The sequence below is a fragment of the Pan paniscus genome, chromosome 7, assembly GCF_029289425.2.
Source record: "Pan paniscus chromosome 7, NHGRI_mPanPan1-v2.0_pri, whole genome shotgun sequence".
Lineage (NCBI taxonomy): Eukaryota > Metazoa > Chordata > Mammalia > Primates > Hominidae > Pan > Pan paniscus.
The window spans coordinates 21,419,857-21,433,481 of record NC_073256.2 but is presented as its reverse complement, the minus strand read 5'-3'; the positions used below and the strand labels follow the sequence as shown (position 1 = coordinate 21,433,481).

The 13,625-nt window shown below is 46.4% G+C and overlaps 1 protein-coding gene across 6 annotated transcripts in view; it reads right to left on the bottom strand.

Annotated features, from left to right (window-relative positions):
- Positions 1–13,625, bottom strand: part of MCPH1 (microcephalin 1) — a 270,092-nt gene that overhangs the window by 40,358 nt on the left and 216,109 nt on the right. For 3 of the 6 annotated variants that reach the window (XM_034965550.3, XM_055107252.2, XM_034965551.3), the window contains one exon: positions 3,659–8,299. In XM_034965550.3, the coding sequence (XP_034821441.2) occupies positions 7,841–8,299 (459 nt within the window). In that variant the 3' untranslated portion in view covers positions 3,659–7,840. Of the gene's footprint in view, positions 1–2,615; positions 8,300–13,625 lie in introns of those variants that run through there. The other 3 variants (XM_034965553.3, XM_003805350.7, XM_055107257.2) reach the window with 2 other exon arrangements.

The following is a 13,625-nucleotide window of genomic DNA, read 5'->3' as shown; positions in this document are numbered from 1 at the left end:
AGCAGATTTCTGCAGGTGATCTCAGAATTCATTTTGGGCTGAACTAGTTTGCTCAGGCTACCATAACAAAATGCCACAGGGTGGGTGGCGTACACAGCAGACATGTATTTTTTCACAGTTCTGGAGGGCAGGAAGTCCAAGAGCAAGGTGTCACCGGGGTTAGTTTCTCCTGAGGCTTCCTGGGAGACTGCTCGGGTTGCAGATGGCCACCTTCTCCCTGTGTCCTCACTTGGACTCTTCTCTGTGCAAAAATATCTTTGGTGTTTCTTTGTCTTCCTTTATTTTATTTTTATTTTTTTGAGATGGGGTTTTGCTCTGTTGCACAGGTTGGAGTGCAGTGGTGGGATCACGACTAACTGCAGCCTCCGCCTCTTGTGTTCAAGGGATTCTCCTGCCTCAGCCTCCCAAGTAGCTGGGATTGCAGGTGCCCACAACCATGCCCAGGTAATTTTGCATTTTTAGTAGAGATGGGGTTTCACCATGTTGGACACACTGGTCCCCAACTCCTGACCTCAAGTGATCTGCCGGCCCTGGCCTCCCAAAGTGCTGGGATTATAGGCGTAAGCCACCACGCCTGGCCTCTTCCTCTTCGTATAAGGACACCAGTCATATTGGGTTAGGGCCTTGCCCTTATGACCGCATGTTACCTTATTTATGTCTTTAAGGGCCCTAGCTCCAGATACAATCATGTTCTAAGGACGGGGAAGGCTTCAACCTATGAATTCTGGGGAGACAAAATTCAGCCCATAACATGAGCTCTGTCACTTTAGGTCACTTTAGTTTCAACACTGACTGTCTAATATGCAACAACAAAAAGAAACGCAAGTTCAGCATACTCCAAAGACACAGGAAAATCTCTCCTACAGTCATAACCCAAAGCATGAATTAAGTCGGTCAATAAGCAAAGACAGCCTAAAACCAAGGGCAGCTTCCCATTAGGAGGTTGAGCTTTGAAGTTTCTTTTATGTCCATTAACCTTTCTGATCCTCAGAGCTGCAAGGCAGCTGTGACACACTTGAGCATTCACCCCAAGCACGGGAGTGTTTGCAGGGGGCTTTGTGAATTTGTACAGCAAAATAGTCTTCAAAGTTTCCTGCCACAACCAAAATGCTTGGAGCAGCATATACATGGCTGGTTTCACTTCTCAAACCAACCACCACATTTCGAATAGACATAAAATGTTGCCTTGTCTACAATATTTCTTATTCTGAATTGAATAGACAGCTGACTCCTGTGTTCTAGGATTTTTTTGGTCTGCTTTTAATATGCTTTTTTTTTTTTTTTTTTTGAGACAGAGTCTTACTCTGTTGCCCAGGCTGGAGTGCAGTGGCGTGATCTCGGCTCACTGCAAGCTCTGCCTCCCGGGTTCATGCATTCTCCTGCCTCAGCCTCCTGAGTAGCTGGGACTACAGGCGCCCGCCACCACGCCCGGCTAATTTTTCTGTATTTTTAATAGAGACGGGGTTTCACTGTGTTAGCCAGGATGGTCTCAATCTCCTGACCTCATGATACGCCCGCTTCGGCCTCCCAAAGTGCTGGGATGACAGGAGTGAGCCACTGCGCCCAGCCTTAATACGCTTTTAAATGTTTACATCTCTGATGCAATTCACATCCAGTGAGTTTAGTTCTGTTGGCATAAGTTTAACGACGGGGACCCAACAGGTTAGGAAGTTTCAAAGATAACCATCCAGGACCATTCGTTTGACCAATAAATGCAGTGAAGGGAGTGCTTAGAAATTCATTTTCTGAGCAAACCTTTCCAAAGCTAATGGCAAAATACTGTTTTAGGAGCTAGCAGTTAATTTTTTTTAAAACCCACTAATGTTTATATAAATATATATATATAAACACATATATATTTTTAGACAGGGTCTCACTCTGTCGCACAGGCTGGAGTGCAATGGCATGATCACAGCTCACGGCAGCACTGACCTCCCTGAGCTCAGGTGATCCTCCCACCTTAGCCTCCCATGTAGCTGGAACTATAGGCTTGCACCACCATGCCCGCTAATTATTGTACTTTTTTGTACAGACGAGATTTTACCATGTTGCCCAGGCTGGACTCGAGCTGCTGGGCTCAAACGACCCACCCGCCTCGGCCTCCTAAAGTGCTGGGATTACAGGCATGGGCCACCGCACCCGGCTGAGATATATATTTAAAAGCCTAAACATCTCAGATGTTGACATTACCAAATCCCACCAGTTTTAGTTCTCATTCATTTATATCCTGGTAGATTTCGTCTGTTTTGAGAACAACTCAAAGGAAAAATAATTCTTCATATTGTCTGAATTGTGTCTTCGAATTCTACAAACATTTTCTGAGCGGTTGCTGAGCTCCTGGGTGTGGAAACCTGGGTGGGGATAAAATGAGGCCGTCCTTGGAGGAGAGGGGCTGGAAGGGGGCAGTCCCCGTCCTCACTGTCCTCTCTGCCACTCTCCACAGCTTCTGCAGATGGCCTCCCCTCTCTGCGACTGGTTCCTTATCGAGGCAATGGAGATGTGGACTGCGGTGACTCTGATCAAGCCTCACATATCTATTGAATCAGGAAGCCCGAAGGCCTGAGGCCTCCCGAGTGGCCCCATGGGAGCGTCGTGCATTTTTCTGGTCAGTCAGTCATTAGGGGAAACGATGAATGAGCCAGGCCAGCATGAGAAGGCCTGCATGCTATCGGATCTTTTTCCTGAAAACATCGACATGGGGACATGTTCAAACCAAATTTTCTTTATAAGTTATAAGAAAATCAGGCGGAGGCTAAACTTTTTTTTTTTTTTTTTGGCAATGCTGTTGAGAATATTACATTATGTTCCCACAATAGCATAAATGTATGTCTTATCACTTGAATGGAGCCCAGACAATAAAAGGGCGCCTGAGAGTGGAAATACGCCTATGAGAAAGGCCAAGCCAGCCTTTCGTGATAACAGCAGCAGGGAGGGAAGAGTGCACAGAGCTGACCACAGCACAAATGTCGCAGACCCTTGAGGACCGCGCCAGGGCTCAGAGCTCCACCCAAGGGCTTGTGATCCTCACCCCAGCCAAGTTCCTTCAGACCCCAGGGTCTTCGTTTCGTGACTTATAAAATGGGAATTATATGTCATGGGAGTGTTGGGGTGAAATGCAACCATTAGCAAATGCTTTCAAATATAATATGTATTACCAATATCAGGTAAAGGTAACATTTTATTTCCTAGGGCCGGGAATTTGATTTTTGTTTTCCCGTTTATTTTTATCCATATTCAACCACCCACAAGTGTGCTCTCTCAAAACGCAAAAAAAAAAAAAAAAAAAAAAAAAAACCAACAACAACCTCATTTCTCCTTCTGGTTGAATGATTCATCAAGAATCTTGGCCCAAGTACAATACAGTTTCAGGGAAAAAAGACTCCAGGGAATGAAGAGGGAACGTAATCATGCCCTTTCCGATAACCCCGTTATTAGGCAACGCGGCGCACGGATGAAATTCTCCAGGGAGCAAATGAGTGAGGCGTGGCTTACATTTTGTATACTGAGCCCTGTTTAGTGACTTCACACCTCCACTCCCTGTTCTGTGCCAGCAAGGTGGGGCAGCTGGGGTGGCGGGCGAGCTGAGGGTCACCTCAGAGCTGAGGTCCAAAGAAATTCTTACAAGTAAAATAATCACTAACAATTTTTTATCGTCACAGATATGGAGTTGTTGGTCTTGAGAGGGAGACCGTGCAGGAACAAAGGCTGGCGGGGGGACTGTGGTGCTAGGATGCTGCAGCCCCAGGGGAAGAGCTGTCGTTTCAGTACCCACCTTCCTTTCCCTCCTCTGGCCAAAAAATACTAATACTAATAAAGAAAGGAAAAGAAAAGAAACTTCTCAGAGAGGTTCCTACTGGCTAAAAAACTCCTGGTTCTCCACCCCCTGTGAGTTTACGACATCTGCAAAACAAGACTGTTAAGATACAGAAACAATATAAAGGCACTGAAAAATGATTCTTTTTTTTTCTTTTTAGAGATGGGGTCTTGCTCTGTTGCCTAGGCTGGAGTACAGTGGTGGGATCATAGCCCACCACAGCCTTGAACTTGTGGGCTCAAGCCAAGCTCCCACGTAGCTAAGACAACAGGCATGGGCCACCACGCCCGGCTCAAATTACTCTAAGACACGCAGGGACCCTACCTTACAAAGCAGTTGATATTCCAGTTTGAATAAATTTAATTGATTTTTTTTGAGTATTGTCTTTTCATAATTTAATTTATTTAAACAAAATAACTTCTTTTTCGATTTGGTGCTTTAAAATGGTTTGATATATTCCTAGTTTTTCAATATTGCGATATTTTGAGAATGAAATACTGTCCAGAGAAGCATTTGTTATAATGGAAATTAACGGGAGGAAAAAAAGTCTCCAAAAGACACAATGTGCTTTGTGGAAGGGTCAGGGATGATGAGGACACATCCATGGATACCATCAATCTGCCACACTTAACAAGCCTACGCCTGCCACAGGGCATTTGTGCTCTCTGTGTTTCCTCCTTTAACCAGCATGTGGGGTAAGCAAGGTGGAGGCTATGACTCTGTTTTATACATGAAGTAAATGCATTCCACAGAAAATAGGTGATTTTGGCCAGGCACGGTGGCTCACGCCTGTAATCCCAGCACTTTGGGAGGCCGAGGCAGGAGGATCATTTGAGGTTGGGGGTTTGAGACCAGCCTGGCCAACATGGTGAAACCTCATCTCTACTAAAAATACAAAAATTACCTGGGCATGGTGGCGGGGCCTGTAATTCCAGCTACTGGGAATGCTGAGGCAGAAGAATCACTTGAACCCAGGAGGTGAAGGTTGCAGTGAGCTGAGATCTCATCACTGCACACTCCAGCCTGGTGACACAGCGAGACTCCATCTCAGGAAAAAAAAAAAAAAAAGTATGTGATTTGTTTCTGGTTAGAGAATAAGCAAATAGCCAGCCTGGACCTGGATGAGGCAGGAAACGCAATGCCCTGGACTGTGTGTTCTGTAGGTTTACGTGTTATGTATGGACAGAAAAATAAACCTTCCTTTATTTGTACATAGCGGCAGCTACCAGATTGGAATTCAATTCACAAAGAGAAAAATACAAAAAAATCTACTTGTCTATTAAAGGATAATGTTTAGCAGAGGGTGAGAAAGGCCAGAAGTATGTACGGACAGAAAAATAAACCCTTCTTTATTCGTACATAGCTGCAGCTACTAGATTGGAATTCACTTCACAAAGAGAAAAATACAAGCCAATAAATACTTGAGAACTACGTGATCTTACAGCTCAGAGAGTGTGGGCTGGAGAGGCCTGGTACACTGGAGAGGTCTACTACACTGGAGACGCCCACTACACTGGAGACGCCCACTACACTGGAGACGCCCACTACGCTGGAGACGCCCACTACACTGGGGTCTGGTGGCCGGCGAGTGAGGGGACCTGTCTCACATGGGTGAGGGCTGCAGCACACACAATACCCAGATGTTACCTAGGGCACAGGCAGATGGCATAATTGGTGAGAAATCAGAAACAGGACACAAGTTACAGGAGGAAAGAAAAAGAGGCTGGGGCCTGTGGCCCAGGCCTGGAAGTCAGAGAACTCTGAAGGGCTTTGCGGGAACGAAGCCTCAGGATTAAGCAGGTAGACATTCGCCTCCTGAAAACCCACGGGCGGGAGAGCCGAGCGGCAAAACAACCGGAGGAAGTGAGCAGCTGCCGAGCAAGCGTGACTCCACACAAGGACGCAGGACCCACAGGAAGGGGCTGTCAGAGCCACCCAACCTGGAAACACGAGTGCAGAGGCAGGCTCAGGCCCTGCACAGCACACGCTTTCCAAACTCCAAAAAGACTGCCTGTTGATATGCACTGTGGATATCAATCGTGTGCACAGTTCCGTCAGCTGGCCCAGACATGCTTTCAGGCCCAGTTCTGTTCTGCAGTCTGTGGCATTTTGATTATACACTTCTCCAAAAAAACAAAACAACAACCTCTGTTTCAGAACATAGGATGTTTTGAAGGTTATATTCTTGGCATTTAGAAAAGAGTAAACAGCCTCTTAGCTTTTGGACTGTGAGTAAAATCATAATTTTTTTTTTTTTTGGAAGTTGGTTTCCAGGCAAAAGATGAATTACTCTGCACCAGAGTAAAAAATTACTTTTGATTGCCACATTTCTAAAATATATGAAAGGATGACCATCAATCATGTAAAAGATATTTGTAAAATGTCCGTAGTTAGATACGAATGTAACTTGAACAAACACAGTATCTACTTGTCTATTAAGGGATAATGTTGAGCAGCGGATGAGAAAAGCCAGAAGTTTAGGATTTAGAGACATGCAAAAGTACTAAGAAAGGAGACTGAATAGGAAACATGGAAGGAGATGGAAGCAAAGAGAGAGAAAAAGAATGAGAGAACGGGAGAGAGAGAGAGACACTGAGAGAGAGAGAGGGTATGTACCTCTAAAGTCGGGTAAGGATCTTGGCCCCAGGGGCTGAAACTAGAGTGATTCATTGTTATGGGCTGAATTGTGTCTGCCCAAAATTCGTATGTTGATGTCTTAATCCTCAGTAACTCAGGATGAGACGGTATTTGGAGATGCGGCCTTGAAAAAGACAAGTTAAAATGATGCCACTGGGGCTGGGTGCAGTGGCTCACACCTGTAATCCCAGCACTTTGGGAAGCCAAAGCAGGAGGATAGCTTGAGCTCCGGAGTTTGAGACTATCCTGGGCAACACAGGGAGACCCCATCTCTACAAAAAAAAAAAAAAAAAAAAAAAAAAAGCTGGGCATCGTGGTGTGCACCTGTAGTTCCAGCTACTTCGGAGGCTGAGGCAGGAGAATCACTTCAGAGAGGCTGAGGCTGCAGTAAGCTGTGATCATGCTACTGCACTCCATCCTGGGTGACAGAGCAAGACACTGTTTCAAAAAAATAAATAAAAGCAAATAAAAGTATGCCATTGGGTGAGCCCTAATCCAATCTGACTGGTATCCTTAGAGAAGAGAACATTTGGACACACACACAGATACCAGGGATGTGTGTGCATGGAGGAAAGGCCACGTGAGGTCACAGGAAGAAGGCAGCTGTCTGCAAGCCCAGGAGAGAGGCCTCAGGGGAAACCAACGCTGCCGATACCCCATCTTAGACTTCCAGCCTCCAGAACTGAGACAATGCGTGTTGTTTGAAGCCACCCAGCCTGTAGTATTTTGCGATGGCAGCCCAAGCAAACTAACATCTTTATCACAACCCCATGGAGGAGGGTGTGGGATTTCCCCACAGTGGAGCCCTAGGCTTGTCCTGCCACATATGACTCCACCACAGGGCAGGTAAGTTCTAGCACAGACGCTGCCCCTGCTTCCTCCGCATTCCCCAGGCCATCCTTGCTTCACACTCTTCCTTAACCCTCTTCTCCGGGGATCACCTGCAAGTCTCCTGGAGCCCGTGTGTTAGCACGGCATGGGGTTCCAGCCTCCTCCGATCACAGCTCAGCTCCTACCACCTCTTCCTCCCCAGAATCGCACACGGCGCCTGGCACAGCTCCATGAACGCCAGAGTGGGACATTACGGTCACACAGTGCTCACTTTATCAAATAAAAGATGGAGTCGTTTGACGTCTTTTAACACCCTTTGAGCACATGAGCAGACGGAGTGATCATGAGATGTACCTGGGAGAGGAGATGACAGGGACGGGGGCTTGGGCCCCAGTGCCGGGCGCTACCAGGGACTCTTGAAGCAGGACAAGGACGCACTGGGGAGGGAGGGTCTAAGAGGGGTGCCCGGAGAGACTGTGCCCACAGGGGTGGCTTGGGGTGGCTTTGGGTAGCCTGGATTTTTCACACGAGCCAGGGAAGTCAAGTGGGGAAGTCCAGTTAGAGTTCCCATTTCCTCGTGAACTGTACGTCTGCTAACAGCAAGGAGCGGGAATGCCGAGGGTGACCACACGACGCTGCCAGGGCAGATGCTGGAGGCTGAGACATCAACCCAGGTGCCCCAGCTGCGTGGAAGGGGGTGTGAGCCTGACGCCGCCCTCCCTGGAAACCTGTCCACAGATCTGGACCACACCACAGTGTCTGTGTGCCTGGATTCTTACCTAAGACCCATTTCTCAGACAGATACTTGACTGTTGCTTTCTTCTTTCCGCTGTAGGGCCCGATGACGATGCTGGCCTGGCGGGGGACTTGGCTGACCCGGCCTCCGCACAGGTGGACTAGTTCACAGAGCTTGGCCGCTGGGGGGCTGCTGGCAGGCGAGACAAACATCACTGGCTGGTCGGCAAAGAGGGTTCCGCGGTACGGCCCTGCAGACAAGTGGCACTCACTTCGGCACAGCTGTGGGGCAGACAGAGACAGAATTACAGAGGTGGGACCACTCCAGTCTCCATAGCGTAGGCGAACTGTTGCAGTTTACTTCCTTTTTTATGAAAAGAATAGACTGAATGTAAGGCTGCCATGCTCCTGTGAATTTTGAATTCTGAGAATCCAGAGAAGATGATGACATTAATGACATAAAACTGACATTTTCTGAAGTAGCCATGCGTAAAACTCCAAGGAAACAAATTAGAAAAAAAAAAAGTGTAGGCCTTTGAATTATTCCAAAGCCTCAAACAAAATATTGAAAAGCAACTGTTAGCACAGCAGAGCCATAGCTAGGCTGAACTCTCACTGAAGTAACTTGGTGACGTGTGCAAGTGACGGCAAGATTCTAATGCACTGCAAATGCCGGCTGTGCTGGGAGAGCGTCATTCAATCCAGCGTGCTCCAGGCTCTTGGCAGAAAAGGACTTTTATAGGATGTAAGAAATGCTGTAAATCCAATACCATGGTTTGGACGGGGAAAGGGAGAGTGAGGCAATGCAAAAGTAGAATTCCTAGAGCCATTCCCGAAACACGCTGGGTTTGGGGGAGAGAGGTGTCTCGAGATTGTTTCAATGAGCTGTTGGGAAACATTTCAGAAGCAGGGATGAGAAGCTGCTCTGCTTCTCATTGTGGCAATGTGTGGTCATCTGTTTGACTCAGAGGACCGCGGGAAGGCCCAGTTATTCTGAACACGCATTTTCCTAACTACGGGTTGGTAAAGACTTCTTCAGTGTACGCACCCTGCGAGATGCTATGGGTTATGTGCCATCCACGTTTTGTTTTGCGTATTTTCCCTGCTTATTTTTCCTACAATATCTGAAATTAATGGTTCACACAAATTAGAGATTTGAGGGGATGTATTTCGGGGAAGGGATGAAGGGGCCTTCTCAGAGGAGTATAACCTGGGGTGGGGTGAGGTCAGGGTCCTCTCGGTCAGGGGCAGCAGGCAAGGCTGACCTCCAAGGCAGGGGTAGGGTGGAGGTTGGGGGAAGAGCAGCAAAGAGTAAATTCCACAGCCCACATCACTCACAAAATCAGAGAAACAGTGAACTATTCTTCTGCTAGGTTCTCCTACTACTGTAATATTTAACAAAAGAGGTTCCTACTGTGAAAATACAGCTCCAGCATCAATGGAGTAGATCCGATACACTTATATACGCTCATGGAATTTGCTTTTTCTCTTCCCTTGTGTTGAATTTTATAGCATAATAAATACCGAGCCTCAGCAGCTTTCATGTGCCTTGCAGGAGACAGTGGCAGCAGGGGCAAATGATTCTTCCTGGATGGTGACTTTGTGAGTACTTTTGGCAATATATCCTGCGAGATAGGCAGTAGAAAGGGCTACTGATTTAATTTGCAGACAAAGAGACTGAGCTGATGCAAGGCAAGAGATTTGCTTTGGCAAATGGTGAGTCACACTGCAAGAAAAAGCCATGGTCCCTAGCATCACGGGGCCAAGCTGCATGGAAATGGAATCAAGAAAGAGCATCTTTCATTTTAAAGTAGGACACATACATTCAAAAAGTTAATTATGAAAGTATTTGGCCTGGCGCGGTGGCTCACACCTGTAATCCCAGCACTTTGGGAGGCTGAGGGGGGCAGATCACAAGGTCAGGAGATCAAGATCATCATGGCTAACATGGTGAAACCCTGTCTCTACTAAAAATACAAAAAATTAGCCAGGCGTGGTGGTGGGCGCCTGTACTCCCAGCTACTCGGGAGGCTGAGGCAGGAGAATGATGTGAACCCGGGAGGTGGAGCTTGCAGTGAGCTGAGATCGTGCCACTGCACTCCAGCCTGGGCAATAAGAGCAACACTCTATCTAAAGAAAAAAAAGGCTGGGCGCAGTGGCTCACGCCTGTAATCCCAGCACTTGGGGAGGCTGAGGTGAGTGGATCACTTGAGGTCAGGAGCTCGAGACCGGTCTGACCAACATGGAGAAACCCCATCTCTACTAAAAATACAAAAACTAGCCGAGCATTTTGGTAGGTAATCCCAGCTACTCGGGAGGCTGAGGCAGGAGAATCGCTTGAATCCGGGAGGTGGAGGTGGCAGTGAGCAGAGATGGCGCCACTGCGCTCCAGCCTGGGTGACACAGCAGGACTCTGTCTCAAAAAATAAAATAAAGTATTTGATTGTTGAAGCAATACGGAAGGGTATAAAGTAAAAAGGGGCTTTTCCTGTTAGACACTGTTGTCTGTGTCTTCTTTATTGGCAGAACAAAGACTTCTTCTGGGGGGCACCGATCTCCACCTGGCCATGTCTTCAAGCCCAAGGAGAAGTCCCAGGATGGGTCTGAGCTAATCACGGTGATCGCAATACAAATGACTGCGCTAAGCATGGCACAGATGGCCTCAATCCTGGCCAATGCAACCTGAGAATCAACTGCTGGTGGGATTCTGGGGGAGTTTTTCTCACTGTTATAAACAGATGCATAAGCAGAAATACTTCTCTTTGCTGGACACTGTCATGTCTAATGTGACGCCTGGATCACTGAAGCCCCCAGAGGCCACGGGACACGCTGAAAATGGCCCAGTGGGAAGGCGGAAAGCCTTGGGTCCTGAAAAACACTTCTAAGTCACTGACAGACCAAACTGAAATCATCCTTTATTTTGTTCTTTTCATGTCAGAAAAAAAGACCCCTAAATTCTTTAAGTGACTTTTTTGTTAAGTTTTTGTTTCTAGAAGCCCAAAATATCCTAATAATAATAATTTTAAATAATCCACCTATTTTTGGAAATAGCTTGTTCATCATTGAGATTATGAATAATAGATCAGTTCTCACCCCTGCCTTCCCTGCCATTTACCAGAGTTAACTGTGAAGAATTCTCTGTGTGTTTTTAAAAATCCTGTAAAATGCACACACAACACACACACATATTTATGATAATGCTTGTTCTTAACCAAAAACTGAGATCAAATCTCTGTCTCACTATATGGATAAGCAGTAAATAAACCTTTTTGTAATGCAGTAGAAAAGGAAATCAACCTCTCGAATGTTTAGGATGTGACTTCAGTAGCTAGTTTCTTTGTGCCGTGACACTGCCTTCAGAATTCTGATCTTGGCCAATTTTCCTATCCAGCAAATAAAGCACCATTTCCCCCACACTGGTACATTTTAAAAAGTTAGCTGTGAATTCTAAGCTGCAAACATTAGATGCAGCAGGCGGTGTTCTCATTGTATCACCACTGGCTCTCGCCAAGGAGCCTGTGTGTTACCTGGAGATCAAGGCGAAAAGCCTCAAATGCACAAATTCTGAAGTCAACTTGCTGTTTATTATTTTCATGGATTTTTCAATACCCTTGGTAATCGCAATTTACAGCAATGTGCTCTAAACTCTAACTTCAGCTGGGCAAAGTGGCTAACACCTGTAATCCCAGCACTTTGGGAGGCTGAGGTAGTTGGAATGCTTAAGCCCAGGAGTTTGAGACCAGCCTGGGCAACATAGGAGACCCCATCTAGATAGACAGAAAGATAGATAGATAGATAGATGGATGATAGACAGACAGACAGACAGACATAGATAAGCAAGCCCGGCATGGTGTCACATGCCTATAGTTTCCGCTACTTGGGAGGCTGAGGTGGGAGGATCACTTGAGCCCAGGAAGTTGAGGCTGCAGTGAACTGTGATTGTGACCCTTCACTCCAGCCTGGCTGACAGAGCGAGACCCTGTCTCAAAACAATACAACTCCCCACCCCCAACAAAAACCAATGATTCTAATTTCATTGCAAACCTTTACACACACACACACACACACATGCACACACCCCAGAAACAGGAGTGCGTGCAGGACATGTGGAGGGGACAGACGTAAGTTGGGGAACGATAGCTCGGTGGCATCGTGCTGTTTTATTTTTGTTGTTACCTCAGTGAAAACCTCAGATATAACCAGGCTCATCTATTTATATATTGACCCAGAAGTTTCTAGCTAAAAAATGTTAAAAGATAATTTTTTAAAAATCATAACTTTTGGGAAGCTGAGGCAGAAGAATGGTGTGAACCTGGGAGGAGGAGCTTGCAGTGAGCCAAGATTGCGCCACTGTACTCCAGCCTGGGCAACAGAACGAGATTCCATCTCAAAACAAAACAAAACAAAACAAAAAAAACACTCCCCCCTCCCCCCCGCCAAAAAACCCATAACTTTCATACAGGTATAAAATAAACACAGTGTATTCATTTTACTTAACTCACATGCTATAACTGGTTCAAAGGACAATCTGAAGAACACATTTAATGATTAGGAATACTGATATAAACTTGCTAATGGACAGAAAATATTGGCTTTCCTACAAGGTAGGAAGCATTCCCTCTACCAGACAGAATTCATTTCCTGCCCACAGACAAGCGCATTTGCATTGCCAGCAGCTATTTACAACTTACGAAGCTGTAAAACAGCTCCCAAGCAATGCAGGCTGCAAGCAGATAAGCTGGCAGGCCGTGAGCAGGCCTCAAATGGAGTTTTACAGTGAAGCACAAATGTTCCCCTACAGAATCCAAGATGTCTCTCTAAAAGAAATCATGAAAGAAGAGGGGATTAAGTGGAGCTTATGGACTGCTCCAGGGTTAAGTGGCCTCCAAAATAAACAACAGGACTGCTCAGTAGTCAGAGGGAATTTTGGGTGGGGTTTGAAAGAGTTCCAGCTTTCCTCTGCTAATGGTGACATAAAATGTTCATTTCATACCCATGCATATACACTGATGTATACATGTAGTTGAGGAGGCAGTGGCAGAAGCCAGAAGGCTTTCTCTGCCAGGAGCTCCTCCTAGGAGCCCTGGGTTGCAGAGGGTGAGGACTGCTAGGAAAGTCTGTCAGTTAAGGCCGAAGGGACATTAGCTTTCCTTAAACCACATTGGCTGTGCTTGCGTTTGTGTCTTCACCTGATTTAATGGGTTTTAGCTCACACTCTCCAAATCTATTTACCTCCAAGTCAGTTAAGGCAGACTGTATTGTTGACAAAGCTAAGCAGAACAGAATTTCCCCATGGCTTCTAGCTTCAAGGAATCCCAGCTATTTATCCATCACCAAGAAATGAAGCCCCATGGGTGGCTGATGGTTCATTTACTCCAGCCCAGGGTGTTGGATTTCAATTAGTGCATTCGCTTTTCCCTCTAGGTAGAGCTCACCCTTTAAAGTCACTCCTTGGCTCGCTAACCGTTTTAAGATGCACTTTCCCACATCAACAACGATACAGGACGTGTCTTACAGGGCTGTAGTTCTCATTCACAGCATTCTTCCTCTGAGTGGTCCAGGAAATACTCGCAGGCCTTACAGTCAAGTCACCTTAGATTTAAAGTAC